The following is a 26,523-nucleotide window of genomic DNA, read 5'->3' as shown; positions in this document are numbered from 1 at the left end:
GGAAGTTAAACACTGGGCCTGGGATTCATGTAGAGGTCACTACACCAAAACAGTCCTTGCTTGAGTGTGGGAATAGCACTGATGAGGTAGAAAGACTCTGTTTTGAGGCTTATTGTATTTTCAGGAAATGTGATTGACTGTTCTTACATCTTGGCTCCAGGCAGGGGTAGTACAGATTAGGAAGTCCTAGGAAAGTTGCATTTATTCACTTGTCTCATCGTGTCTGCTCTAAAACTCAGGGACCTGACTTTGAAGGCTGATTTAGAAACCTTTATTCTACAAAAGGCAGCAGACACAAAGCACATGTGGGGGAAAAAAATGCAGAAATGGAACTGGAGTCTTTAATGTTGTGAATGGCAGTAACACTGCCCAGTATTACTACATCAGTATGGCTTTATTGAAATGCACAAGTATAAATTAACAGCCTGTAGTGTTTTGGGAGACCTTGTTATGTGTGAAAGAAGCAGTGTTTCTTGGGAATATTTAAATTTCCAGCCTAAATTTACGTTGTTGTGCAATATCTGGACATGAAGGTGCTACCTGCTATGGGGAAAAGCCACTTACACGGATGATTCATCTTCCTGGATGTTCCTTTCCTCCTTCTTTCCTGTCCTGTAGTCATGGGAAATACGTCAGCATAAAATGACTTCTTCTCTTTGGGATTCCTCTTTATGAAATGTCTGTAGGTTTGAAAGGGCAGCAGGAATCCTGCTGTGACTCAGAACCTAACGGAGGGGTTTAGCACCTGAAGAGAGACAGGAACTTCTGCTTCTCTGCTCCAACCTGTTGGAAGTTTTCTCCTGGGGGGTAGGGTTTGGGAGGTTGTGAGTGATTCCTGTGTCTAGCTGGATGTGTGTCATGTGTCACAACTTGCTTTGCAGCCTTCAAGCCCAATGGATCAGATGGGGAAGATGAGGCCTCAGCCTTATGGAGGAAACAACCCCTACACACAACAACAGGGACCTCAAGCAGGGCCACAGCAAGGACATGGCTATCCAGGACAGCCCTATGGACCACAGACCCCTCAGAGATACCCCATGGGAATGCAGAGCAGGACACAGAGTACAATGGGCAGCATCTCATATGCACAGCAGGTAGAGCACCCAAAATTCTGTGGTCTCTGTTTACAGCAGGGGCAGGTAGAAGAGCACCCAAGTACTGTGTCTTCTGAAGGGGTCACCTTCAGCCAGGTTGGAATCAGTTGCTTCAGTGAAATGGCTTTTTTTTTAAGCTACTTGTTGCACAACATCTGGATTCAGGTGTGATCAGTGTACAAGGACCTGTTGAATCTTCTCTGAGAGGCAGAGCAGTGGATCAGACAAGGGAAAAATAAATATCAAGGGGAGTAAGGTAGTTTTTCTGCTGTGTTCTGTTAAAGACACAGCTATTCTTTACAGAAGAAATACCTTCAGGTCAGCTTTGGCTCATTACATGATCCAAGTGGCTCCTGCAGGATCCAAGAGGATGCCTTTTTTGGTTTTGTGTTTGTTTTTTTTTTTTTTTTGACCAAGCAGTCTTTCCTAGCACTGTTACTTACCATTGAAGGGTGGTCAGGTAGAGATCCTTGAAAACATAGTTTTAGTGCCTATTAAAATTTTGTTACTGCCAAGATTATTGTCAAACACGAGTGACTTTTGCTGTTGTCTGGCAGTTATCTAGGCAGTGGCATTTCCAGTGCTTTCCTACTTAATGGCCCAAGTAGGTCTCTAAATTTTTTCTCCCTGAGCATCATTTCAATCTGTGCATGTGAAATACCTTCCTGCCTGGTGTAACTCTTCTCCTTTCCCTTTGTAGATCCCTCCTTACGGACAGCAGGGCCCCAGTGCATACGGGCAGCAAAGCCAGACTCCATATTACAACCAGCAAAGCCCTCATCCCCAGCAGCAGCAGCAGCCTCCATACTCCCAGCAGCCTCCATCCCAGACCCCTCACTCTCAGCCTTCCTATCAGCAGCAGCAGCAGCCTCAGTCCCAACCACCCCAACTTCAGACATCGCAGCCCGCGTACTCTCAGCAGCAGTCCCAGCCCCCCCATCAGCAGTCCCCCACTCCCTACCCCCAGCAGCAGCCCACAGCCCAGCAGCACCAACAGAATCAGCCCCCCTACTCCCAGCAGCAGTCGCAGTCTCCCTACCAGCAGCAGCAGCAAACTCAGCAGACCCCATCCTCAGCTCTCTCTCAGCAGTCATCTCCGTACCCCGCGTCGCAGCCGCAGCAGCAGCAGTCTGCGTACTCCCAGCAACGCTTCCCCCCGCCTCAGGTAGGCTCTCTCCTCCTTTTGTTGCCTTCTTTAAGGGATTTTTAAAGACATTTGGGCAAATCCTTTGTGTGTGAAAGTCAGTTGAACTCTACTGGCTGGAGTGATTACAGCAGTAGCTGTGCTGCCTTCTCTGTTGTGTCCAGATCTGTATCTGCTCATGGGGAGATGCTAGGCTGGTAGCATGCTGGTAACTGCAGGTTTGAAGATGAGTGGTGAGGAAGTGCTGCTGATTGGCAAGACCAGTCTGAAGATTTAATTCTCCAGGTGTTTTCCAGAGCTCCTTGGTTTAGCACAACAGCAGAGTGACACATAGATGGTGAGGGGAAGGGTTTGCCCTCAAATGTAAAACCAGACTCTAGGGAGGAGAAATAAAGCAGTGAGTGATGGAATTGAAGAAATCGTGAAGCAATTTTTTTTTTTCTTGATTAAATTGTGTTTCTTTTCAGCAGGGCTTGATAGTGTTTTAATAGTTGTGTGAAAAGCTAGCTGGGACATTTCAGCAAACATTGCAGTGCATTGAAGGTAGTGTTTGAAAAGCTGAAGATTTTAATTGATTTGCCATTCTAGTGTAATAAAGTACTTGGAGCTATGGTAAGGTGTTAGATCAAGAAGCCAAGTGGGCAGTCTCAGGGCAGTCTGTGTACTAAGGGAAAGCTGGAGCATGACTGTTTTGTCATGTTTTAGACTTCCATTCCCAGTGCTCTTGGTGGCAGCCAGGCAGTGTTTGTCCCCTGGCAGAGCAGTGGGTGTGCTGGCTGCAACTCTTTGCTTTCTTATTTCCTGTTTTGGGCAATAATGCTCCCACAATGTGAGAATATAGCAAAGCAATTCCAGCAGGGCCTTTATTTTATTCCAATTTTTTTTTTTTTTTTTTTTGGTGTTTCTTGATGTTTTAGGAGTTATCTCAAGACTCATTTGGGTCCCAGACATCATCTGCTCCCTCAATGGCTTCCAGTAAAGGGCAAGAAGATATGAACTTGAATCTTCAGTCCAGACCTTCGAGCCTGCCGGTGAGTGGTGAGAGGGCAATCAGGAGCACAGCAGGATAAATTAGCACTGGGAGTATTCCTCCTGGAAATGGGAATGATGGAGGCTGCCTGTGCTTTTTACTAAGTCATTAGCTTCTGGCTTCCCACTGGAGATTAAATGTAATTTACAAAAGTAATGGATTTGAGAGTAAAGTTTAACTCTAAATACTCTGGTCTGCATGTTTTCAGGGGAAAGATTAATTTATTTTTTTGAGCTTTCTCTTTGCAGTGTCTAAAAGTACCTGCCTGCTGTTAGAGTAGGCCCTGACCTTTAGGGGAAAGTGTCTCATTTTTATTTTATTTTCTTGTTCCTTCAGCCCACTGTTGCACTGGTGGTGAGCAGACTGGCACCATGGTTCTCTTTCTGTGTCACTGGATCCTTATACTGCTGATTTAAGCTTCTTTGGTCAAATCTAACTGAACACTTGGTGAAAAAGACAAGTTTATTAGTACCTGCAGTGAGGAAGATACAGATACATCACAGATAATTCCTTCCTTGACAGATGAAGAATTATATTTCCTTTTGCATTCTAGATCTGCTTGCTGTATGTACAGTGAACAGTTCAGTATGAGATTGATGCCCTGTATTCCAGCAGGTTTTGGACCAGAATAGCTTAACTTTGAGTTAAAACTTCATTAAGAAAGTGGAGAGGGGCTAAACATTTAGATTAGTTTGCATGAGCTGGTGTGTACCTCTGGCTTGGAGGGAAAGTTCTGAGCTGCTGAGTTCTGTTTTTGCTGGTTACTTTCATTGTAACCAGTAGAAAGTGTGTGAGCTTTTATTTTTTTTATTCAGCCAACTGGCTAAGACAGTTTTCTGAGCTGGATTGGTCAGAGGAGAGTGAGCTGAGTATGTACCAAAGTTATTTTTGCTCTCAGCAACGAGAATGGTTTTGTGGTGTGACCCTTCCTTGAAATAATTCCTTTGGATTGTGGGTACAAATTGTCACCCAAATACAAAGTGATTCTAGTTCTGACCACCTAATGGGAGTAGTTGTGGGGTTGTTTCTTTTTTCTTTCTTTTCCATTTTTTTTTCTTTCTTTCTTTCTTTTTCTTCGTTTTTTCTTTTTTTACCTTCTGGACCCTGATTACAAAGATCTAATTTGTTCTGAGGCCTGGGGAAAAAAATCCTTTTAAATAGTATGTTTCTTTCCACTCTGCCTCTCCACAAGTTCTTCCATGTGACCCATCTGCTGGCAAAGAATGTAGGAAAAGTGAAGCCACTGAAGTAATTGAAGCAATTGCTCCAGCTCAGAACGGTGGGAAGTCCTGTTCAGTAACATTGTTGATGGAGCCTTCATGAATCCTGCCAATCAGCGCCCTCTGACTCAGATTACAGGAATTAATTCCTCTGCTTTGCAGAAGTGGCTCCCTCTCAGCACCAAGCAGGAGTTTGTTTTATACTTTGTGGTTAAATGGATTTGGCCCCTTTCACGCTTTCCCTTTTCCCAAGCAGTTGAAGGAAAGAGAGCCCTGTCTGCTGTGGGAGTCAAGGGAATTGGTTTCAAAGTTGAAAATGGCCCCCAGTTTTGGATCAGATATTTTTGATAGTTTGCTGAGAAATCCAGGGTGCAAAAAACAAGTCCAGCTTTTGGAATTGGCCAGCTCTGAAGCTTGCTTCTGATTTAAACAGGTTTTATAGTCGTGTTGCTTCCCTGACCTTATCACCAAATATTTTGGCAGTCTTTATCTTACCTAACCCCATTCCCCTTGTAGGCAAAAAGAAAAAAAAAAAAAAAAAAAAAAAGGAAAGGAGACCCTGCTCCCACTGGAAACTCACCCTTATTTTAGTACATGTTTCATAATTCCTTGTCTTCTTGTTGGGATCCTGTAGGACAACACCAGCACCCTTGTCTGCACATTGAGAACTGCATCAGACAGGGGATGCTGTGGAGTGGCTAAAAGGGAGGAGCTCTGAGGTGTATGGAAGCCAACTCTTTGTTTCTGTGAGCAGCCTCTTGCACAAACCTTGGCCTGGGGATGCTTAGAAACCAAAGAGCTATGTGGAAGGGTGCTATCAATTTCTTTTTATCTTCCTTCTATTGCTTACTCGGTCTGTTTTAGAAAGTTTTATCCTACTCAGGAGGATTTCTAGATCCCTGTTTTGCTATTATGGATGACTTACAGAAGCATGGTTAGTTTGTGGGCTTTCTGTAGAGTTCTGAGCCCTTTTCCAAGCCTCAGTGGGTGCTGTGGAATAGCTCACTGGGTATCCTGGAATCGGGGCAAATTGTGCCATGCATCATCTTTAATTAAACATCAGCTCCAGCAGGAAAAGGAGGTTACTGCTTTTTGGGTTCTTCAGAAGTGTTAAATTTATGTACCTGGTGCCTTTATGAGTCTTTAGCCTTTACACTTTAATATTGTACATCAACATTAATGTTGGAATTCTAAGCAATAACAGGAGCAATATTTCTTTGCTGACCCTATCACTGTTTCAGGAGGTGGTGTTCTCCTGGATGGTGACATTGTCAGGTTGTTCAACTCCTGCCAGCTCTTGCTGGCTTTGTTGGGATCTGCCTGAGAGATGCCACATTGATGGTTCTGTGTGGAGGTTTCCCAGAGACCTTCCTGATACTGACTTTTGTGTCTCTTAACTGAACTTTTTCATGACCATGTTCCCATATTCTGATTTTAACAGCAGAAGAGTCAAGTTACTGACTCCTGTAATGCTTTGCTCATCTCTAAATAGCAAAATCTCTGATCTGCCATTTCTCCTTGTGTTAGAGCTGTTCTGCCTTAAGTGTTGTTCCCTTTCTGAAGGTGATATTTGCTGTATTATTTTTGAGGAGAGTGCTGCTGCTAACTCACTCCCAAATGCCATTTAAAGAGGAACACATCCATGGGAGTGTCCTGCCTGGTTCTCTTCTGCAGCAGGCTAGGTGAAGAATTTCTCTGAAGAACTTGCTGCTTCCTTAGGGATGCTCTGTCAGGATTGCAGCTAAACTACACTTAGATGGCTACTGTGTATGGGAGAGGCAAAGTGCAGTCTGTTGTGTCTGGGTGTGAGAGAGGAGTAGTAATCCTTGATACAAATCTGTTTGTCCCAGGAGATTTCCAAGTCTCTTCTCCATACAAAGAATTTGGTGTCTTTTACCTTTTGAGGCTTGGATTCTGAGTCTTTAGGAGTCAGGTATTTCCAACTGTTAATTACCTTCTTAAACATGGAAGGTGCTGGTAGTGAGTTTAGGGGAAGCAAATGGGGTGCTAGGACATCTGTTTGGGTTTGGATTACAAATCAATTCTGCTGAGAAGTTCCCTGGAGGTTTTGGGTTTGTTGGGAGGAATTTTGTAGCTCATTTTAGAATATTTAGGACTAGATTGTCATCCTGCCCTAATCTGTCCCATGAGCTGCCTTGAGGGAGTTGAGTGCCAGTTCCTGATGCCTTTGAGTTGAATGAGGAGCAGGGCACTGAGACAGTGGTTACCACACCAGGCTGTTTATACCTTCCCAACCAGAGAAGTTGGTATTTTTGGTATTAGAACTTCCAGGCTGGCCCCAAAAGATTGATAAAGCAAACCTGATTTGATAACATTATGTAGTGGCTTGGTTTTGCTTTTCATTGGACCTTTTGGGATCTCTTCAGTGAAGTTTTCCTGCCTGTGGGAGCCAAAACTTCTGTGAGAGGTATTGTTAAGAAAGGTTCTGCATGGGATGGGACTTCTGGTTGAACCAAGATACTGGCAAGGTTGTGGAAGCCTTTAAATACCAAAGTTGCATTTGAGTTCTTCTTGCAGTGAATATGAAATGAACTGCTGGGGCAGGTTGGACAGAAGTCTCAGAATTACCACCCCAGAACATTCTTAGTTTGTTGGAGTCAGCAGTGTGCAGCCTGAGGGAGAAATCTTACCCTGTTCTGGGCTACATCTTTTCATCTTGATGTGGAGTGTTTTAAACTCCATGTTTTGTACTATTGGAAACCTGGTTTGCTTATTGAGTTGTGTTCAGGTTTGGTTCATCTCTGATTTTAGATCTGAAAAGTGCCCAACCAATGGCAGAAAGGAATATAACCAACTGAAACCAAATGTCTGATCTATGCTTAACTTCTGGGTGTGTGTTTGGGTCTCTGCAGTACGGAGTTAGCAAAATAAGGTTTGGTGGGGAGGGGAGAGGTACAAGGCTGCAGTTTTGTCTTGTTCAGAAAGAACTCTTCTCTGAACACCCCCAGCAGTCCTGGGGTATTTTTGTTTGATTCCCTCTTCCTTTCTTCAGGCAAGTAGTTTCTGAATGCTTGGAGGTTGTCACAGAAGCACCATTTGGATTTTTCTGCTCGTGCAAAGTGGTCATTTCACCTTGCACTCTGTAGGTACTTGAAGTGGAACAAAGTTGAGCTCTGTCAGCTGTGTCCTCTGACCTGAAAATAATCCATGCAACAGTCTGAAATGCAGCAAAAAACTGTCTCAAAAGCTGCTGTGGATGGGGAGGGAGGTGCAGCCCAGGAAATGAATACTTTCTTAAAAATGCTTTGAGCTTAGTATTAATAATTTTGACTTTTTTTTTTTTGGGGGGGGGGGAGAGCAGGGTCCAGGGACCTTTTACAGTTGAATCTGTTCAGCTCTTTATTTATTTTTTTTTTCTCTTTGTCCATATGGGACTTCCTGCTTCTGTTTGGTTTGTATTTGGCCTTTTGAGCTTGTCTTATTGCTTGCCTTAAGAGAGGGATTAGTTCTGTATGCATTTCCAAGCAGGGTAGTTGCATGCTGGGGTGCCTGGGCATGGCAGTGGCTGTGCAGATAAACACAGCAGTGCCTGCAGGCTTGCCTTGGGAGTGCAATACCTGAAACACTGGTATGAGAGAGAGTGGTGCATTCCAGTTTATGCTGATATGAAGGTTTCTATCCCAAGTTATGGTACTACAAGGAGTTGAAAATGTTTGGGGTTTGTTTTGGTTTGGGTTTTTTTTTCTCTAAGGTTTCCCTGTCTGAGTTTTTCTTGGCGTGTGATTGCAGCTGTAGAACCATAGAGTGGTTTGGGTTGGAAGGGACCTTAAAGCTCATCCAGTTCCAACCCCCCTGCATGGGCAGGGACACCTTCTACTAAACCAGGTTGCTCAAGGCTCCATTCAACCTTGCCTAAAACACTGCCAGGGAGGGGGCAGCCACTAGGATTTTTGCAGGATTTATTGAGAAAGATGTGCCTTTAAAAAAAAATTTATTTATTTATTATTTTGTTTTTTATTTTTGTTCTACTAAAAGCCTCTGGAGAGCATGTAGTATCACTCAAAAAGCCACCCTGATCTTCCAGCCTCTCCAGTGAAATTTCTCTGCCCATGACCTGTTTCTTGGGGACTCACTCAGCTATTTGTCCATGTGGCAATTTTCTCTCCTCTTCCCACCCCTTCCTCTGGGTTTGAACTGAGCTAATCCCACCTGCTGCTTTGGAGGAAAACCCACACCTTGCTCTGCAGCCCCCAGGCCCACTCCAGGCTTTGTCGACCCCTCAGTCTCCATTAATTAGAGGAAAGGCTGAAGAGCTGGGTCTTGGAGGAGAGAGGGGCAACCTCATTCATGTTGACAAATATGCAAAGGGTGAGTGCCAGGAGGATGGAGCCAGGCTCTTCTCAGTGGTGACCAATGATAGGACAAGGGGTAGTTGGACAAGGACAAGTTGGAGCATAGGAGGTTCCATGTAAACCTCAGAAAAAGCTTTTTCACTGGGAGGGTGACAGAGCACAGCACAGGCTGCCCAGGGAAGTTGTGGAGCCTCCTTAGAATCATAGAATCATAGAATCCTAGGGGTTGGAAGGGACCTGGAAAGATCATCTAGTCCAACCCCCCCTGCCAGAGCAGGGCCCCCTAGAGTACATCCCCTAGGAACGTGTCCAGGTGGGTTTTGAATGTCTCCAGTGAAGGAGACTCCACAACCCCCCTGGGCAGCCTGTTCCAGGGCTCCGTCACCCTTACAGTAAAAAAATTTTTTCTGATATTCAACTTGAACCTCCTATGCTCCAATTTACACCCATTACCCCTTGTCCTATCACTGGTCACCACTGAGAAAAGCCTAACTCCATCTCCCTGACACTCACCCCTTACATATTTGAAAACATTGATGAGGTCACCCCTCAGTCTCCTTTTCTCCAAACTAAAGAGACCCAGCTCCCTCAGCCTTTCCTCATAAGGGAGATGTTCCACTCCTTCTCTGGATGTGTTCCTGTCTGACCCATACCAGGTGGTCCTGCTCTGCAGGGGGGGTTGGTTGGAGGATCACTTGAGGTCCCTTCCAACCCCTCACCCTCTGTGAATCTGTGTAATGTCCCTTTGGGGCTGGAGCCACTGGTGCAGCTTCTCTGGCAGCTTCTCTGCTCGATGCTGGGCTCAGTTTCCTGTTTCTATTCTGGTCTGGAGCAGCTCAGCTCAGCTCTGCTTCCTGCCTGCACGCCTCGCACAGATTCCCCTCACCCCCAGATTTTTATTTTCTTGGGAGTTATTTCACTTGGAGACTCAGCTGAAAGAGGACTCAGTCAGCTCTGGGCTGAGGTGGGCAGGCGGCTCCAGGGAGGACAGGAGAGGCTCTTCCCTTCTTCTCTGTAGGCTCGGCTGGCGTGAGGAGTCAGGGTTGGTGTTGAATCAGGAAATTGCTGTAGGATGACCAGTTCTGCTCTTGGAACCCAAACAATAGTCTGTGCTCTGTCACACGCAGCCTGAGAACACAGAGCTGGGCTTTGCTGAAGCTCCCTGCCTGCCCAGGTCACCCCTGGCTTTTCCAGCAGCTCCATGGTGAAATCAGTTTTTCCCTTCCTTTTTGCTGCTGACTGGGTGTCATTGGAGACCCCTGAAAATGCACCTCTTGTCCTGAGATTGGACGTATTTGCATCATCCTCTTCCCTTTCCATCAAAACTTAACCCTGCCAGAGAGGTCCCACACCAATGAGGGGGGGATGGTCCGTGTTGGTGTGACCTTCATCTGCTGGGTGGAAGGGTTGCAGGAATAAATGGAGGTGTTTAACTTTGTGACAGCACTGCACACATTTTAAACCCTGCCACACCTGAGCTCTCAGTATACAGGAATCATTTTCTTCTTCTTATCATTTTGGCATGCTGGATTGACTTGTCTTGGAGATGATGATAAAGGCCGTGGAGAAAACCATTTCCACATGGTGCTCAAATGTGGGGCATGGCAAGAGCCCAAGGCTGAGTCTGCTCCCTGCCTGCAACAGCCACACTGCTCTGATGGGCTTGTGCCTGCACCCACATGGGGACAAGGTTCACAGCATGGCTCAAACAAGTCTGGTAATGTGAGGAGAGAGGTTGTGTAATGGGGCTTTATTATAGTTTTGAATCTGGTCTTACCCAGGAAAACAAAAACCTTTTTTTTTATTTTTATTTTTTTTAAGTAAAGTTGAATTTCCTGATTGCCAAGAAGTGACATCTGTAGAATTGACTGTTCTGGCACCCTGACCCCCAGGGTAGCACTGGGTGTACGTCAGCATCTGGCCTGGGCCAGGTTTCCATGGATATGTTACCTCTCCCCATGCACACTCACTGCTCTGAGCCAGGATGAGAGGAGAGTTTCCTTGATTCTTTCCAAATGAGTCTCCAGTGTCCCTGTCCCATCCCAGTCAGCAGTACCTGGTGCAGGATCTCAGAAAAGTTCTTGACTGGACAGGGTTTCCCCAGCTGTCAATGTCCAGGGCTCAGTGTGGCCCCTCGTGTTGCTCCAGCACTGCCTCCCCACAGGTGTGACTGACTTCAGGAAGGAGCTGCCAGCACTCACTTTGCTCTCCAGCAGCTTTTTCCAGCAAGAGGACTGCCAGATACTTGCAGATATCTGATGCCTGAGAAATCTCATTCCCTCCTAAAGCCTTCCCTCCTTCTGCTTTTTTAGAAATTGTTTCTGTCTTAATTGTTCCAAAGAGGCTGATAACAATGCTAAAAACTGAGTTGTCTGGAAGTCCAAAATACTGAGCAGCAGGGGCTTTTTCCATTTTTTAATTGTTTCAAAATCCTGCATTTCTTTGCCCACCCTAACTCGTGTGGTTGGCATGGTGGCACAGTCACGTGCTGAGATGACTAAATGCTTTGGAGTCTGAACTGAACACATGGAAGACTGGAAAGAGCCTTCCAAAGGAAGCACTGCTGGGGGATCAGAATATCCTTATGGCTGGCATCCAGAGGGTAGCTTCCTGCCTCTGATGTGATTTAGCCTTTTATATGAAGGAGAATGTTTAAAAACCTCTGGAAGAAAAACAAAAGCTCTTTAAATAAATGAATTTTGGGGTCTGTCAGCAGAGACCCACAGTAGCTGCTGGCTTGCACTCGGTGTCAGACCATCCTTAGGTCTCTCCCCGTGCATCCCCAACACCCTCCAAAAAATCTGTTGCTGACAGCATCCTCTGCTGCTGCTGCTGCTGCTGTGATGTTGCTGCTCATTGTGCCTGGGGTGCCCTCCATCCTTTCCTGGAACTTGGTGGAAAGGACCCTTCAGATCGAGTCCAGCCATAAAGATCGTTGTGTCCAACCCTTTACTAGTACTGTAATTTAAATTTAATAATAGAAAATGAGCTAAGTTTCTTCTCCCTCTTTTCTGTTAAAGGTGGAGGTTTTATCTTCTCGTGTGGCAGCACTGCTCTGGATGGCTGAGCAACTCCTGTCTTAGCCAAAGCAACACTACTCTGTCATGCAAACCTTCAGCATTTGTCACTGCTCTTTGGAATATCTTACGTTGCATCAGTGTTTAGCTAAACCTGGGAGTACTTTTTTTTTTTTAGAAGCTGATGGGCTTTTGAAGGGTTAAATGGAAACTCCTCTTCTGGAGAGTTTTGCTGCTGCATTTCCCAGGGTTTTGCAGAGGAGCTCGCTTAGGACCTGGGTGGGAATTCTGGCCTTCCAGGCTCTGGGTTTTCCTGGCAGAAACATCTTGTTCTGTGGATGAATCATATTCCTCCTTCTCTACTTTGTGCTGCAACTACAGCTTTTGAATCTCTCTTCTCCAAGAGAATATGAAACCCGCGTCTGCTCACTGCTCAGAGGGGGAAGAAAGCCCCCTTCACCCTTTTTTAATATATATATATTTTTTTTCTTTTTAATTTTATTTGGAGGGGGAAGAGAAGGAGGGGTGGCAGAGGGTAGGAGCAGTAGATGTGATTAAAGCTTCTGCCGAGTAGGTCTGTGGGAGTGGAATATCGACCTCTGAAAAATCAATGGCTGCTGCGGTTGCAGCGCTGGCTGTTCTGCAAGGTCTCCCCTTGCAGGAATGTAGTAAAGCCAGCAGCACTTTGTCTCTCATCCTCCCTTTTCATTTTGTACCTGCTTTCTGCCAAATGACTGGGCTCACCTAGATTTACTGAGGTGGATTAGAACAGCAGCTTATTTTTGCAATCAGAGTAAAATTTCTTACGTGACACTGAGCCCCTCCTCCTGACAGCCTCCTTTCCAAATGCTCTTTTTCCTGCAGTGCAGCTAGAGCCAGCAGCTTCTACCAGTTTGTCTAAAGCCAGCCTGGAAGAATGAGCTTTTCAGCTTCTTTTTTGAGCAAGGAAGCTGCATGAATCTCTCTTGCATGTTCTAGTCCCCATCTTAGGTTTGTAATTGCCAGTGCTGGTGCCTGAGAGGAGCTTAAACTCCTTGTAAGGGAAGGGAATATGGACTCCATGTAGCAGAGGCTGAAGCCTTGATAGTGTTACCTTCCTGGTATTTGTTTTAGTGGGCAGGTGGTTCTCCCTTGAAGTAGTAAAAGTCTAGCATTTATTTCCTTTACTGAAGGACTGCTTGGATGAGTAAGTGGCACATAATAGGTCCTGGAGGTTTTGATGCATGCTTAGTTTTGTAACCCTTAGGTTTTCCTCCCAAAGAGCTTGCTGCTGAACCTGAAAGCTCTCTAGTTTGTAGTTGCTCACATGTGGTCCTTGCTCAGATCAGAGGTTGAGCTTCCAGAGATGTATGTGAGGGGCCAAACCCAGTGATTTCATTGCATAATTAAATCCCTTTGTTCCTTCTGATTCCTGACCTTGTCCCATTTTGAAAGGGAATATAAGAGAAAAGGTAAGGCCATGGATTTAAAAAGCTTTCAGGAAACACAGACGTGTACTTTGCAGCTCATGCAATGTTCTTCCTGGGCATTCCCTATTTTTTATGCCAGGAGAAAGTCACCTTTCCCTGTTAAACTGAAAGCACTTTTCAGTGCCTTGGAGAGTAAGAGTTAAGAGCTATGTGGCAGTGGATGGAAGTCCTGCATGGTCAAGGGGACACCAGCTTGTGTTGCTGAGCTTCTTTTTGATTAGTTATGGATACCTTGGGAATGTGGATGAATGTGCTTCCCACATAATGGATGAACACAAAATCAGTAGCAGGTAAACTGGCAGCTTAAAAACAACTTGCCAAAGTATGACACAGGGTGCAGAGGGCACAGGCACAGAGTGTGAACAGGACCCTTCACTTTGCTTTAAATCCAGAAATGCTCCAGATGTGGTAAGAGGGACATCAGCATCCATCCTTCCTCCTTGTCTTCCATTCTTGTCTCTTGATGCTGTAAGGATGGACTGGTTTTCTTCTGCTCAGTAATGGATGGTAGAAGAGCAGAGTGAGGCAAATGGTGGTCTTCCTTGGGGAAAGTTGTATATTTTAGGGACAGAACAGGAGTTTGGAAACATGCTTTGGCTTTAATAGTTCACTTTCTTCTCCTGGTGAGGGCAGGTCTCACGTTGCCACCCAGGGTGTTCAGTGAGCCTGCAGCTGCCCACCAAATGCTGAGAGCTGACGTGCAGCAGGTTTTGATGTGCAGCAGGTTTGGGTGGTACATGACAGGGGGGGTTGTCAGGATTTCCAGGTGTGGCAGTTGGAATTGAGCTGGTGATGATGCAGGACTTGGAGGAGGGTGGATGCATCCAGTAAGCTGAACCAGCTCAGAGACAGCAAACCTCGTTCTGACTGATTTGTCAGCAACAAAAACTTTGGAGAGAATAGATTGTAACTCCCTCTAGATGAAAGGTATCAATTGTATTTCTGCTGTAGCTTCTCTTCCCTACCTCCAACCTCTGGTTTGTGCTGCTGAAGCAATCTGGGAGAGGCGTGCAGTAAGTAGGAAGGGGGTTGCAGCCTGCAGAGAGCCTTCTCCAGACCCTTCTTCCATCACATCTGTGGAAATCTCACGTCAGCTTTGCCAGGTGCCTCCTTGGATGTGATGTGAATGTGGAAATCTGGTGTAAATGGAGCACGGTGGGGTCTCCAGGCTGCTTGGTGTTATAAGAGAGAGTGCTTTGTGAAGCATAAGATGCAACATTCAGCTGTCTGCAGTGTAGAAGGAGGAACAAGTCTATCCATTTCCCCAAAATAGCAGGGAAATCCGAGCTTGCCAGTCAGCTGTGTAATTTTTATGATAGAGAGAGGATTGAGGTATTTTGGGTGTGGAAATAAAAGGGGAAGGAGAGGACAAGCTTGTGATTTTTAAGTGTTGATAGTTCTTGAATGAGTGGAAAAGAAACTGCAGAGGAAATGAAGTTGTAATAGAAAGTAGGTATTTCAGTTAGTCAGAAGCAATGAAAAGGCTTTTTCCCTTTCAGAAAGAATCAGGGAATAAATTTAGCCATTGTTCTCTGATCTTCCTTGCAAGCATCTTTATGGAAACAACTGGCCTTACAGAATTTGTAAGCTCCACCACATGCTTGTCTCCAGATCATAATTTCCTTGAGTGCTATCGAGTGATCTGATAGTGCCTACAATCATCCCTGACTGCTCTCCTTCCCTCTTCCCCCACGCTTTTCATCTGCACTTGGGTTGGGGATGAGCAGGACAGGAAGGCTGCAGAACCCAGCAAAGGAGATCAGTTTGCTTTCTGGTCAGTCTTCCTGCTCTTCCAGATCAGTGGGATGGGCCAGAGCAGAGCCTTGAATCTCTTTTCTCCTCTAGGATTTCGTTACCTTGATCTTAAGTATTTCTTCTTGTTTCATCTTCATGTTTGCTTAACAAATCAGGTTCTATCAGATGGTGCAGTGGTGGTTCCTCTTTTCATGTCAGACAGACCTTGCTGTTTGCAGCAGAAACCAACCAGCTCCCTTGTGCTGGCCATGCCAGGACTTGTAACCCTTTCCCTGAGAGAGATGAACTCCCCTACCCCCCCCCCCCTCCTTCCTTTGGGTACCAGATTGTGTGATTTTAAGGCAGGGTTTTGTTGTGGTGTGAAAAGAAGGTGTTAGCTGCTGAGTCCTTGTTTGTCAGCAGCACTGACAAACCCATGCTGGCATCAGTGAGGGTTGGGCAGCCAATGGCAGCTGGAACAGTTATCATTTCAGGGTCCCCGTGGGCTTCCGCTATCAGGTCACATCCCAAAATAACACTGGGCAGTATTTCAAGTGAAGAAACTCAGGCTTTGGGGCTGCAGCCAGCCTGGAGTGTGAGATTCTCTGTGAAATAGTTGGAATCCTTCCAGCGTTTTTGATCTGCATGGCAGATGAGCAATAAAACGCATTAAAAAAAAAAAAAAAAAAAAAAAAAAAACCAAAACCCAAACCACATTGGAAACACGTGAGGAAATTCTCCAGACCCTGACGTTTTCCCTTCAAGTTGGCAGAGTTACTGCTGTTGAGCTTCACCTCCTGTCTGGGCTCCATTGGCTCTGCTCGTGGGAGGAAGGAGGAGGGACAGCCCTTCTCCTGGTGCTCTTTCCAGGTCTCCTCCTGGTGCTCTGTGGGAGGCAAATCAAACCTCACTGGCCTTCTCCTCTTGGGTTTCATCCAGAACCTACTGACAGCAGCAGATCTCCATTATTCCAGTGAGCTTTCCTTTTTTTTCAAAGGCTTCTCTGCTACAGCCATCCGTCAAACAGAGAAGCAGGTGAAGGGATTTCCCCTCTCGTTTGTGGTGCACTTGAGTTAATGTGAGGGTGTCCTTTAGGTTTAGGTAAAAACAACAACAAACCAAACCACTCTGTGCCTTGATGGTTGGCATCCTGAGAAAACAACTTGATAGGTGGAAACCAGCTTCTTACTGATCAACTGCTTGCACTTGGGCATTCCAGTCCCTGCTCCTTGCAGGAATCACTCTTCAGGGAAACGTGGTCCTGCTGAATAACACACCCAGAAAATGGGGTTGTGTGACATATAATTCACTTTTAAACTGATGAACTGAGAGTCTGAGTCACAGCCTTACAGCTGGAAGGCCTCCCTGTCCTCTCTGTGAGGTCTGTGGTGGTATGCTAGCAATGCAGAGGGGCCTTGCTTGCCTGCCTAAAGCCAACCCTGTATTAACCTTCTTAATTAAAACTGCTGAGTGGTTTTAAATGACTTGCAGTACTTAGGTTAAGCTTTGATGCACAGGCAAAGTCAAAGACATCAGCTTTAAAGATTGTTATCTAAGTTACTTAGGAGTTAATTTTGAAACAGTTTTCACCCTTGCTTCATTTTATGTCTTGGAGATCTTTCCATGCTTGGAATTTCCATGTCCTACCTTCTTAGTCTGCTCAGTTCATGTATGAATGTTGCTGGTACTATGGAGAAGACAGTGACCTCCTTAGCTCCCAGAGGCAAACCTGGGGTTTTTTTTGCCTCCTGGAGAGGCAGGACACTTACACTCCTGCTGAAGGAAGGAAACTTTCACATTTCACCTTGCACACTTGTTCTGTATCTGCCACTCTTTTGTCTCAGGTGTCCAGGGTCTTTTTTTGAGCCTAACAAAGTAGCCCTAGGCTTTACCTCTCTGGTCTGAAGGTTTAACTGCTCTCCATACTCACATCAGCTCAAGGTGGAGGGGATTTCAGAGCTGCACAGGGGCTTGGCTTCCAACTTGACTTCAGTGTTGATGAAAACAGGGTTTGGATGCCTTTGGTGGTTCAGACTAAAAGCACCTTAGAAGAAGGGAAATACCTGTCTTTTAGTCCAGTTTTAGGTTGGACTAAATTGGCTTCTGGACATTTTGATCCCTTCATTGACTTAGAGGGGAATCTAGATGTGTGTCTGACACTGATGGCAAAAGTTAGCTGCAATGAGTCTTGGGGAGAGGAGGGTTTTGCTCTTCATTGTTTGTTTTGGTTGATGTTTTTTAGTGCAAAAATAATGGAAATACTGGGTTTTTTCCTCCTACATCAGATGGTTTCTGCAGTAGGATGTGGAATTTGTCAAAGTTGTCCAGGGAAAAAAATCAAATATCTGTATAAAGGAGAGATGCTTTTGATGTTTTTGATTGGAAGGCAGTGAAAATTGCAAGAGCTCCTAGACACTATTTTTAGGCCTTTCCTGCGGTTTTTTAGCTTTCAATGAAATAAAACAAAGCTCTTTTTTTTTTTTTTTCCTCCTTACTCTTCAGCAGTAAGCAAATATACCTCTGAGACTGTTGTGCAGGAAGTGGCCCAAGATTGCTGAATGTGGTGCAGCTGATGCCCAGCTCTCCCCTTTGTCCTTCTGAATGTCACTCTCTATCCCACAAGTGAGATGAAGTGGTTGGATATCCCCTGGGGTTTTTTTTTTAGTCTTCCATAAATACAGTTTTCTACTTCCTGGGATGTGGTGGCATCCTTCTCTCCAGCTTAGGTGATGGGGATGTGCTGTCAGAGCCTTTTCACACATCACCTGGCAGTCAGGGGTTACAGAGCAATAGGGCTCTTCCTTCTGGAGGTTGATAAATTTCCAGTCTCTTGTGTCTCAGGTCCTTCTGCACCACACAGAGCTGGGAAAACATGAGCCAAACTGCTGCTAAACAAGGCATCACCCAGTCAGTGTAAACAAGACCAGAGAATCTGAGTTATTTATCAGCTGGCTCAGTCTTTGTGGTGTTTTAAATGACATTGGTTCTCTCCATGCTGGTCAGCTGAGTCTTGTGCAGATCTGAAATGCCTTCAGGACTCACTTCAGAACACTTCTGATCCAGGGTTGATTGTTCTGAAAGACTTAGGAAGGATGGATGAAGTCCTGGTAAGCTCTGGTCTGCTACTTCTTCACCTGCAGTTTTGCTTTGAATCTCTGCAGGGATTTTCTCTGCTCACTGGAACACAGTGTTAAATTCCCACCTTTCTCTTCAGGTGCTTTCTCTGTCTTGGGACTGTTACTCCTTTATTCCAGGCCAGGCACCTTATTATCAAACAGCCACTTCCCTTGTGCATGTTGGGTCTGCACATGGTCTTTTTGGAAGTATCCCTGTTTTTCAAACTTGCCAACTAAAAATTTTTGGTGCTGTCACTTTGCTGTTGTGGCAATTGGAGGTTTTGACTTTCTCAGGCTTCTCATGCTTTTCTTCTTCAGGGTGGATGTGTGCAATGGGAAGGGCTTTCTGGAAAAGCTGAGCTTTCCAGGCTGATCTTGTAACTGCTAATTTTTGCTGTCTTTAAAGAAAGGGAAATGGGAACCCTGATGAGTATTTTATGGTTTTCTTTTAAATCTCTGTTTAGTTTGTTTTTATCCATCTCAAGTGACTAGTTTCCCAGTTCATATGAGGTTTATGAATTAATTATGGTGAGGCAGGAGTTTTCAGAGGCTGAGCCACGTTTTTTTTCAAGCTGGAACCACATGGACCGTCTCCTATGTTTGCAGTTTCACGTGTGGTGTTGTGCCTTCTTTATTTTTTTTGCCTCTAAACTGAATTTAAAGAAGCATGTAGAAAAATTAGCCAGTTGTTTGGGCTGTTGTTTCACGTGTGGTGTTGTGCCTTCTTTAATTTTTTTGCCTCTAAACTGAATTTAAAGAAGCATGTAGAAAAATTAGCCAGTTGTTTGGGCTGTTAGCAAGCACTGGGCAAACCAGCTAGGGAGCTCCTGGGGTCAGAGGCAGGCAGCAGGATAAGACACATTTGACAGTCACTTCAGTCTGCAGCAGCCTTTGTTACTGACAGTAACATGAACAGAGTTCATTGATTTCTGCTTGGAGTATGGCTGAGGGAGAAATGTGAGAGAAGAGTCCCATGTCTTTTTATTTTTGCCTGATGTGTTTCTCTGTGTATTGCAGGACCTGTCTGGTTCAATAGATGATCTACCCATGGGTACAGAAGGAGCCCTGAGTCCTGGAGTAAGCACATCAGGGATTTCCAGCAGTCAAGGAGAGCAGAGTAACCCAGCTCAGTCTCCTTTCTCTCCACATACCTCTCCTCACCTGCCAGGCATCAGAGGACCCTCCCCATCCCCAGTTGGATCTCCAGCTAGTGTTGCTCAGTCCCGCTCTGGTCCCCTTTCACCTGCTGCAGTACCAGGTAATTTGGGGGGATTGCCTCATGCAGCTGAAGAGGGAATTGAAACAAGCCATTGGGGAGGAATTGGCCAGTGTCAGTACCATGTGGTTATTGAGGTCCTGTGATCTCATGTGGAAAAGAATGGGTGAGACACAGCTGGTAAACCAGCAGTGTCTTTTTGTTGGGTTAATGTTGGCTGCCCCTGGTCTTGTTTTTCTTCGCTGTGGCAAACATCCCCTGCTCCCCAGGTTGTTTTGTAGTTTGGGTATTTAATACTCTTGCATCCTGGGTTTTGTGGTGTGCAGTTTTTGTGATTAACCACTCTCCTTTTGTGGTGTAGGCAATCAGATGCCACCCCGACCACCCAGTGGCCAGTCAGACAGTATCATGCATCCTGCCATGAACCAGTCAAGCATAGCGCAAGATCGAGGTGTGTGGCATGAGTTAAAGATTTAATGGTAAAGCTGGATAGGTAACTAAAAACTGGCTGACCTGATGAGATGATTTTCATGTTGAGATAGCATTTAAAAGCTGCCCCAGGTTTATAAGATGCCAGTGTTTAGGCACCTTGCAGAAAATAAAGTGTTGGTGGTTGGTTGGCCTCTTCGTGTTCCATCCAAAGTCGTATTCTGGCTTTCTGAGGTTTTTGCTGCTTTTTGAAAAACTTTCCTGTAAATGTTACTTGTCCAAGGTCCATGACCTTAAGCTTCAAAATGAGGGGTGTTCCTGACAATATTCCAGGCCTTTTCTCCCTAAGAGAGTAAGGTAAAAATTTTCAGCTCTTGGGGCTGAGGGTACATAGTTGTCACCCTGAAAAAAAAAAAAGCCAAGCAAACAAAAGCAGCAACAAGAAGCCCCTAGGAACTGCAGAATTGTATTCCCTACTCCTGTGACACCTAAGCTGTGGGTCTTTCTCCTGGCTAAAACAGGAAATTGGATCTGTTATCTTAGGAGGTAACACTGGTTCCTTGATGGCAACCACTCTAAAATCTGTCTAAGGTGTTGCTGAAAAGATTTTGTTAGTGTGTCCTGATGCATGTGAATTGTTACTGAAAAACATGTGTGTCTCCTGGCCCTTCTGGATACTTTGCACTAATAACTGTCTGCTCTGCTCACTGGGTCACCAGGTTACATGCAGAGGAATCCTCAGATGCCCCAGTACAGCTCCCCCCAGCCTGGCTCAGCCTTATCTCCCCGTCAGTCTTCTGGAGGACAGATGCATGCTGGAATGGGGCCATACCAGCAGAATTCCATGGGGAGCTACGGACCCCAGGGTGGGCAGTATGGACCTCAAGGTGGGAACTGAGCTCAGCAAATACAAAAGGCCTCTTTCTGTACCAGCTTGTCTTTGATAAACTGGGGTTATTTGTCCCCTCTTCATGGGGTAATGCAAAACAGTACTTGCCTTATGAGCTGGAAGGTGCTTTGTTCATGGTGAGATTGCTGTCAGGGCTGCTTGCAATTCTAAATGTAGGATCCTTCCTCCTTCTTTAAAAAGATGTAAGTCCTGCATCTGGTGTAATAGAGAAGAAGGGCCAGTTCCCATGGAGGAGAAGAAAACTGAGTGGTTTATGTTTTGCAAAGGGTTAAGTCTTTTTTTTTTACATCCTGTCCTGGAGCTCAATCTGCTCAGTTGAGGGTTCGGGAGAGTTTCAGGCAGCTTTTGAATCGATGTTGTTACTTGGCTGTACCAAAACATATTTTATGTGGCTTCTATCCAAGTACTTTGACTTTTTGTTGAGGTGTTAACACTCCCCCTCAGATCTGTTAGTGATCTTTAAATATTTGCTGATAGAAGATTTTTATGGTGATTCATAAACTAACTGGTTGAATGATGTTGTCTTCCCCTCTTTTTATCTCCTCAGGAGGTTATCCCAGGCAGCCAAACTACAATGCTATGTCCAATGCCAATTATCCCAGTCCAGGAATGGGGGGAAGCATGAACCCCATGGCAGCAGGGACCCAGATGCACGGGCAGACTGGTGTGCCACCATACAGTGGCCTTCCTCCAGGGAGGATGAGCCATGCAACCATGGGGAACCGACCCTATGGACCCAACATGGCAAATATGCCACCCCAGGTGGGGACAGGGATGTGTCCCCCACCAGCTGGCATGAACCGCAAAGCACAAGAAGCGGCCGCTGCCGCCATGCACGCTGCTGCCAACTCCATCCAGAACAGGTATGGGATGAGATGGATGCTCCCTGCTCTCTCTTTCTCTCTCTCCCTGAAGTCCCTTCCCCATGTCAGGTGGGAGGTTTCAAAGCTGTGGCTGGAATAACCCAGCCTTGGGGTCATGCTGAATGTAGACTTCCTCGAAGGTTTGCCCTTCTCAGAGACTTTTTCAGCAGTTTTAAATATTAAAAAAGGAAGAGCATAAAGGTTGGACAAGCAGCGTGTTGGACTCCATCATTAATGACATGCTTAGGGAATTTTTAATATTCCTAGGTCAGGTCTGTTTGAGATCCTTTCCTTTGGTTTTGCTTTCTGGTCTTCTTTGTTACACGGGTGACTTCCAAGATGCTGCGTGTGTGGCAAAGCCCATAAATCCAGCAGACAGCCACCCAGCTGCACTTGTCTGAACCAAGGCATTACTTGTCCAGTGTAATGAACTTCTTCCTTTTAGGGCCTCAACGAGCAGCTGTGGGAAAGGAGGCTGGAATTCAGCACTGAGCTTTGCAACTGTTTTCTGTGACTGTCGTGTTTTGCTTTTTAATTGCACATTATGTGTGTGTAGCCTGCCAGAGTTCCTGGAGAGCCATGAACTTGCTTATAAATTGGGTTCCCCTAGTAAAACTGTTGGATTTATTTGGTTTCTGACTGGGTATTGTGCTCTTTATGCTGACCTAAGGGCTGCTTCTGCTGTCTGATGTTACCTGTGTCTGCATAGAGGTCAAGTTCCCAAAAAGGCATCAAGACCTGACCCTTTGAGTAACAAAGTTTGAGCAGCAGTTGTGGTTGAAGTTTTCTGTGGCTTGTAAAATAATGTAGCTTCTTTGGGTAACAAAAGGGAAAGAAATAATAATTAAAAAAATCATTATATGTGATTTGAGCCCTACACCATCTATAGGAGTGAAGTATTTTCACCTAAAATGCTCAGGGCTGCACTGTTTCCAGATGTATCCTCCTCTGTAAAGGCAACTTACAGTAACTGAAATGAACTCACTTTGGGGATGTAGTAGAACAATATTAAGGGTTAAAAACACTCAGAACTTGAAGTCCCTCTCTCTAAATGCTTTGCATCCCCTTTTTTAACCCCCTACTTAGGCTGTAGGGTTGTGAAGCTTTAAAAGAGCACTTGATCTTTGGTATTTTGCTGGAGAAGTTCACTCCTCTGCTTCCTTTGTAGAAGGAAGAATTAAAAGACAAGAGGTAAATGCTTAGTATTAGGAGTAAGTCTGTTTATTTTTTACCTTCTCTAGGCCTCCTGGTTATCCCAACATGAATCAGGGGGGAATGATGGGCACTGGACCTCCTTATGGACAGGGAATTAACAGTATGGCTGGAATGATCAACCCCCAGGGCCCTCCCTATCCCATGGGTGGGAATATGGCTAACAACTCTGCAGGTAAGCCAGTGCTGGCTGTCAGGCATTTGATTGATTTCATTGTACTGGATTGAAAAATCAGTGTTAAAGATTCTTTTAACTTCCTAGGGATGGCAGCAAGCCCTGAAATGATGGGTCTGGGGGATGTCAAATTAACACCTGCAACTAAAATGAACAACAAGGCAGACGGGACGCCAAAAGCAGAATCCAAGTCAAAGGTAAAATGTTTTGAGTTTTGTTTTTAATGACTCTCATCCTCTTCAGTGTTCAGGGAAATAAAACCATTGTATGTTAGCTAGGATTGAACAGCCTGACTGTCTAGTAGTGAGTGTGGTTCCTGAGAGAAATCTAATTTGATTCATCCTCCTTACCCTGAGCAGACTTCTCATTAGCATGATCGTCCCTGTAGTGTGTGATCTGAGTGCTGCTTGTGACCATGGCTCTAACTCATGAGTGTGCCAAGTGAGTGGGATATTCTCCTTTGGGATGTGTCAGGTTTTGGAGCATAATTAAAGAAATAAGTGTCTCAAAAGGTGTCTGTGTGTGTTTTAGAGAGTGATCTGCTTATAGGTGCAATAAACCACAAAATATCTACGTATGTTCCTAACAGTATTGAGGAACCTGAACTCTGCCATCCCCTACAGAGACCCAGTAGCCCTCAGTGAGGCCTGGAAAGGGAGTTTTCTGTCTGAATTCACACATCCTCCCCTGTTTATGACTCATGAGTTGAAACCCCTGTCCAGAATTTCTAACAAATCCCTGGTGCACCTGACTTGTATGTTCTCATTTCAGTCATGGGCTTGTCTTGCCTTTGGTAACTGGAGAGAAGGTACCTGACAGATGCACCTTTTGGGTCAGCTTTATGCAAAGTGCCCAGATCTTATGAATAGCTAATTAGACTGTTGCTTAAATCAGAAGTGTGAAGGGAAAAAGACCATGTAGTTGAAGTGCTCAATGTAAAGAAATTCAGCATCAGTCATGCCTGATGTCTGCAGCCCTGGTTGTGCTTGAACAGAGCCAGTTGGTCCAAAGGTTCAGGATTTATCAGGATAATTCAGCCAGTTGAGTGTTTTACTTCTGGGACTCATACAAAGTTCAGAAATTAAAGGGAGCATTTCCCATCTTTTGGGGAGTAATTGTTTTCACTTCTCAAAAGAATTAGTATTAGGAATTCTCACCTGCCATAGTGAAACTGCCAGAAGAAGTGCAAGCAAACCTGAGCATGTTTCTGGTGCAGGCTTGGAGCTATCCAGTTATCTCCTCTCAGCTGGGAGGTGGTACACTAAAGTGTTACAGTTGTTTCACAAACAAACCTCTTACTAATCCTGTATTAAAGCCAGAAGAGGGAGGCAAACAAGTTCTTCTGGGAGTGTTTTTCTTTTTTGTTGCTGCTACAAGTTTCAAAAGAACCACCAAAAAAGCATTTTCTTAGGCTGTAGTCTCCTCTTCTGCTACTTAGAGGAAAACAAATGCTCTGCAAGTTCCATGCCTGTACCACCAGCAATCTGCAAGAAGATTCAGATCTCCTGCTCCTCTCATGTGTTCTGGCCTCTGCCTTTCTACTCTTTGACAAACAAGGACTTGAATGCTCTTGAGCTGGGAGATGCCAGAAGCTACAAATAAGGGTTGTTCTTTCCTTCTGATCTGTGCTGTTCAAAGATCATCTCATGTGCTAATGGATACACTCAGTCTTGGGTATAGGGCTTTAGCTAGAACATCCTTAGATTTGAAATTCACTTCATTTTTAGGAAGCATTTGGAATACCAAACCCATTTTTGCCTGTACTCCCAAGTGTGTGTGATCCAGGCAGAGGAATCACATGGGCCTGCACTTTTACCTCTAGACACTCAGTTCAGTGAATCAGATGTGTAGGAACCAGGGTGATGCTTCACTGCAGGTCCCTCTGATCTTTATTTTCCTCTGAGGCATGTTTATTTTCATTGCTTTGCAGTGTTTAGTGTCAGTTTAACCAGGCATCCACCACTTGACTTAAGAGAAGGGACTGACCAGAGGGCATTTTTCACCCTGGCAGAGTGCAGTAGCCATGGGGAATCTCACTTGCAGTTGAATTAGATGTTTTTTCATAAATTTAACAAATGAGCCCACAAAAGATGTTCTGGAGCTGGCTCTCTGCAAAGTCTCCTTGAGGTTTTTTTTTTGTTTCTGTAGCATTCCTGAAACCTTCGCTTGGTAAAAATAAATACTCTGTGAATCATCTGAGTAGCAGCTGGTTTTATGATACCTTTGTTGAGTAATATTTGCCTGATGTTGATCAGAGACAAGTGTGGCTCTAATATAAAGCTGTTTTCAATGTAACAGCAGAACTTTGAACCCTTATCTGACTGCTTTTTTGAAACCCTCTGGGATGTGGGTAGCTGCTTTTGTGTCGCTCAGTCCTGATATCTCTTTCCTTCTCCTAGAAGTCCAGTTCCTCTACTACAACCAATGAGAAGATCACCAAACTCTATGAGCTGGGTGGGGAGCCTGAGAGGAAGATCTGGGTGGATCGTTACCTGGCCTTTACTGAGGAGAAGGCCATGGGCATGACAAACCTCCCAGCAGTGGGCAGGAAACCCTTGGACCTTTACAGACTCTACATCTCAGTGAAGGAAATTGGAGGATTGACTCAGGTGAGTGTCCTGCAGCCCGTGGGTGTTTGTGTGCAGAGCTGTCTGGCACTCACAAGTCAATAGGCAACACAATTAGATTTGGATGTAAGCCATGGCTTCCCATTTAGCTGTGTTTCTTTTCTATTTTTTTAAATGATGCTTCTAAAACCTGGCACCCTTGCAGTGTGCCAAGTGTCTGCTCTCCCATTGTCTGGTTGAGGACAGCCTGTGGTGACATTCAATGCAAGTGCTTTTTTCCCCCCCTGCTTTGTCCAGTGCAAAGATTGGTGACACTGTCTTTGTCTTTGCATCTGGCTGTCAACTGACCTCATGGCTCATTTGATTTGCAATCTGTCCCTATTGGAAAACTTTGCTCTAGGTGGGGAGGAGAGTTTTGAGTTTTGAAAACAACTGTATCTGCTCTGCTTAGCCCTTACTCCATCCTTTTGTTTTAGCTGAAAACTGTTGATTTCTTCCCAGAAAATTTCTTGGAGGAGAAGTAGCTGGGATTTTGAGTTTAGAGCCTCTTCTTTGGTTGTGCAGGTCAACAAAAACAAGAAGTGGCGTGAGTTAGCCACCAATCTCAACGTGGGCACGTCCAGCAGTGCAGCAAGTTCTTTGAAGAAGCAGTACATCCAGTGTCTCTATGCCTTTGAGTGCAAGATTGAACGAGGTGAAGACCCCCCTCCAGATATCTTTGCAGCTGCTGATTCAAAGAAGTCTCAGACTAAGATACAGCCTCCATCTCCAGGTGAGTTTAGGCACTGGTTTAATGAAGGTTTGAACTGGAGGACCTCATACACTGTGTTGTTCCACCTGCTGTGGGCCAGACTGATTCCCCAAGCTTCACAAAAGCTTCATGTCTGTTTTTAATTAGATGTTGTCTGGTTGTGTGGATTCCATGCTTGGGTAATGTGGGAGTGCATGATACTGGGAATAAGCCAAGCCTTTTGGTACAGTCCAGTTTTTGTGTGTCCCAGCTCTGTACTAAGT

General features: G+C 45.1%; 1 protein-coding gene across 5 annotated transcripts in view; it reads left to right on the top strand.

Moving 5' to 3' along the window:
• ARID1A (AT-rich interaction domain 1A) overlaps nucleotides 1-26,523 on the top strand; it is a 62,456-nt gene that overhangs the window by 23,871 nt on the left and 12,062 nt on the right. For 4 of the 5 annotated variants that reach the window (XM_071767793.1, XM_071767794.1, XM_071767790.1 and 1 more), the window contains 11 exons: nucleotides 882-1,094; nucleotides 1,795-2,259; nucleotides 3,156-3,269; nucleotides 19,155-19,395; nucleotides 19,715-19,804; nucleotides 20,502-20,669; nucleotides 21,240-21,555; nucleotides 22,797-22,942; nucleotides 23,030-23,139; nucleotides 25,342-25,551; nucleotides 26,074-26,281. In XM_071767793.1, coding sequence (XP_071623894.1) covers nucleotides 882-1,094; nucleotides 1,795-2,259; nucleotides 3,156-3,269; nucleotides 19,155-19,395; nucleotides 19,715-19,804; nucleotides 20,502-20,669; nucleotides 21,240-21,555; nucleotides 22,797-22,942; nucleotides 23,030-23,139; nucleotides 25,342-25,551; nucleotides 26,074-26,281 — 2,281 coding nt within the window. The remainder of the gene's footprint in view (nucleotides 1-881; nucleotides 1,095-1,794; nucleotides 2,260-3,155; nucleotides 3,270-19,154; nucleotides 19,396-19,714; nucleotides 19,805-20,501; nucleotides 20,670-21,239; nucleotides 21,556-22,796; nucleotides 22,943-23,029; nucleotides 23,140-25,341; nucleotides 25,552-26,073; nucleotides 26,282-26,523) is intronic. The other variant, XM_071767791.1, reaches the window with a different exon arrangement.

The sequence above is a fragment of the Heliangelus exortis genome, chromosome 24 (genome assembly GCF_036169615.1).
Source record: "Heliangelus exortis chromosome 24, bHelExo1.hap1, whole genome shotgun sequence".
NCBI lineage: Eukaryota > Metazoa > Chordata > Aves > Apodiformes > Trochilidae > Heliangelus > Heliangelus exortis.
The sequence above is the reverse complement of the archived record's forward strand: the minus strand, read 5'-3'. Positions and strand labels throughout refer to the sequence as shown.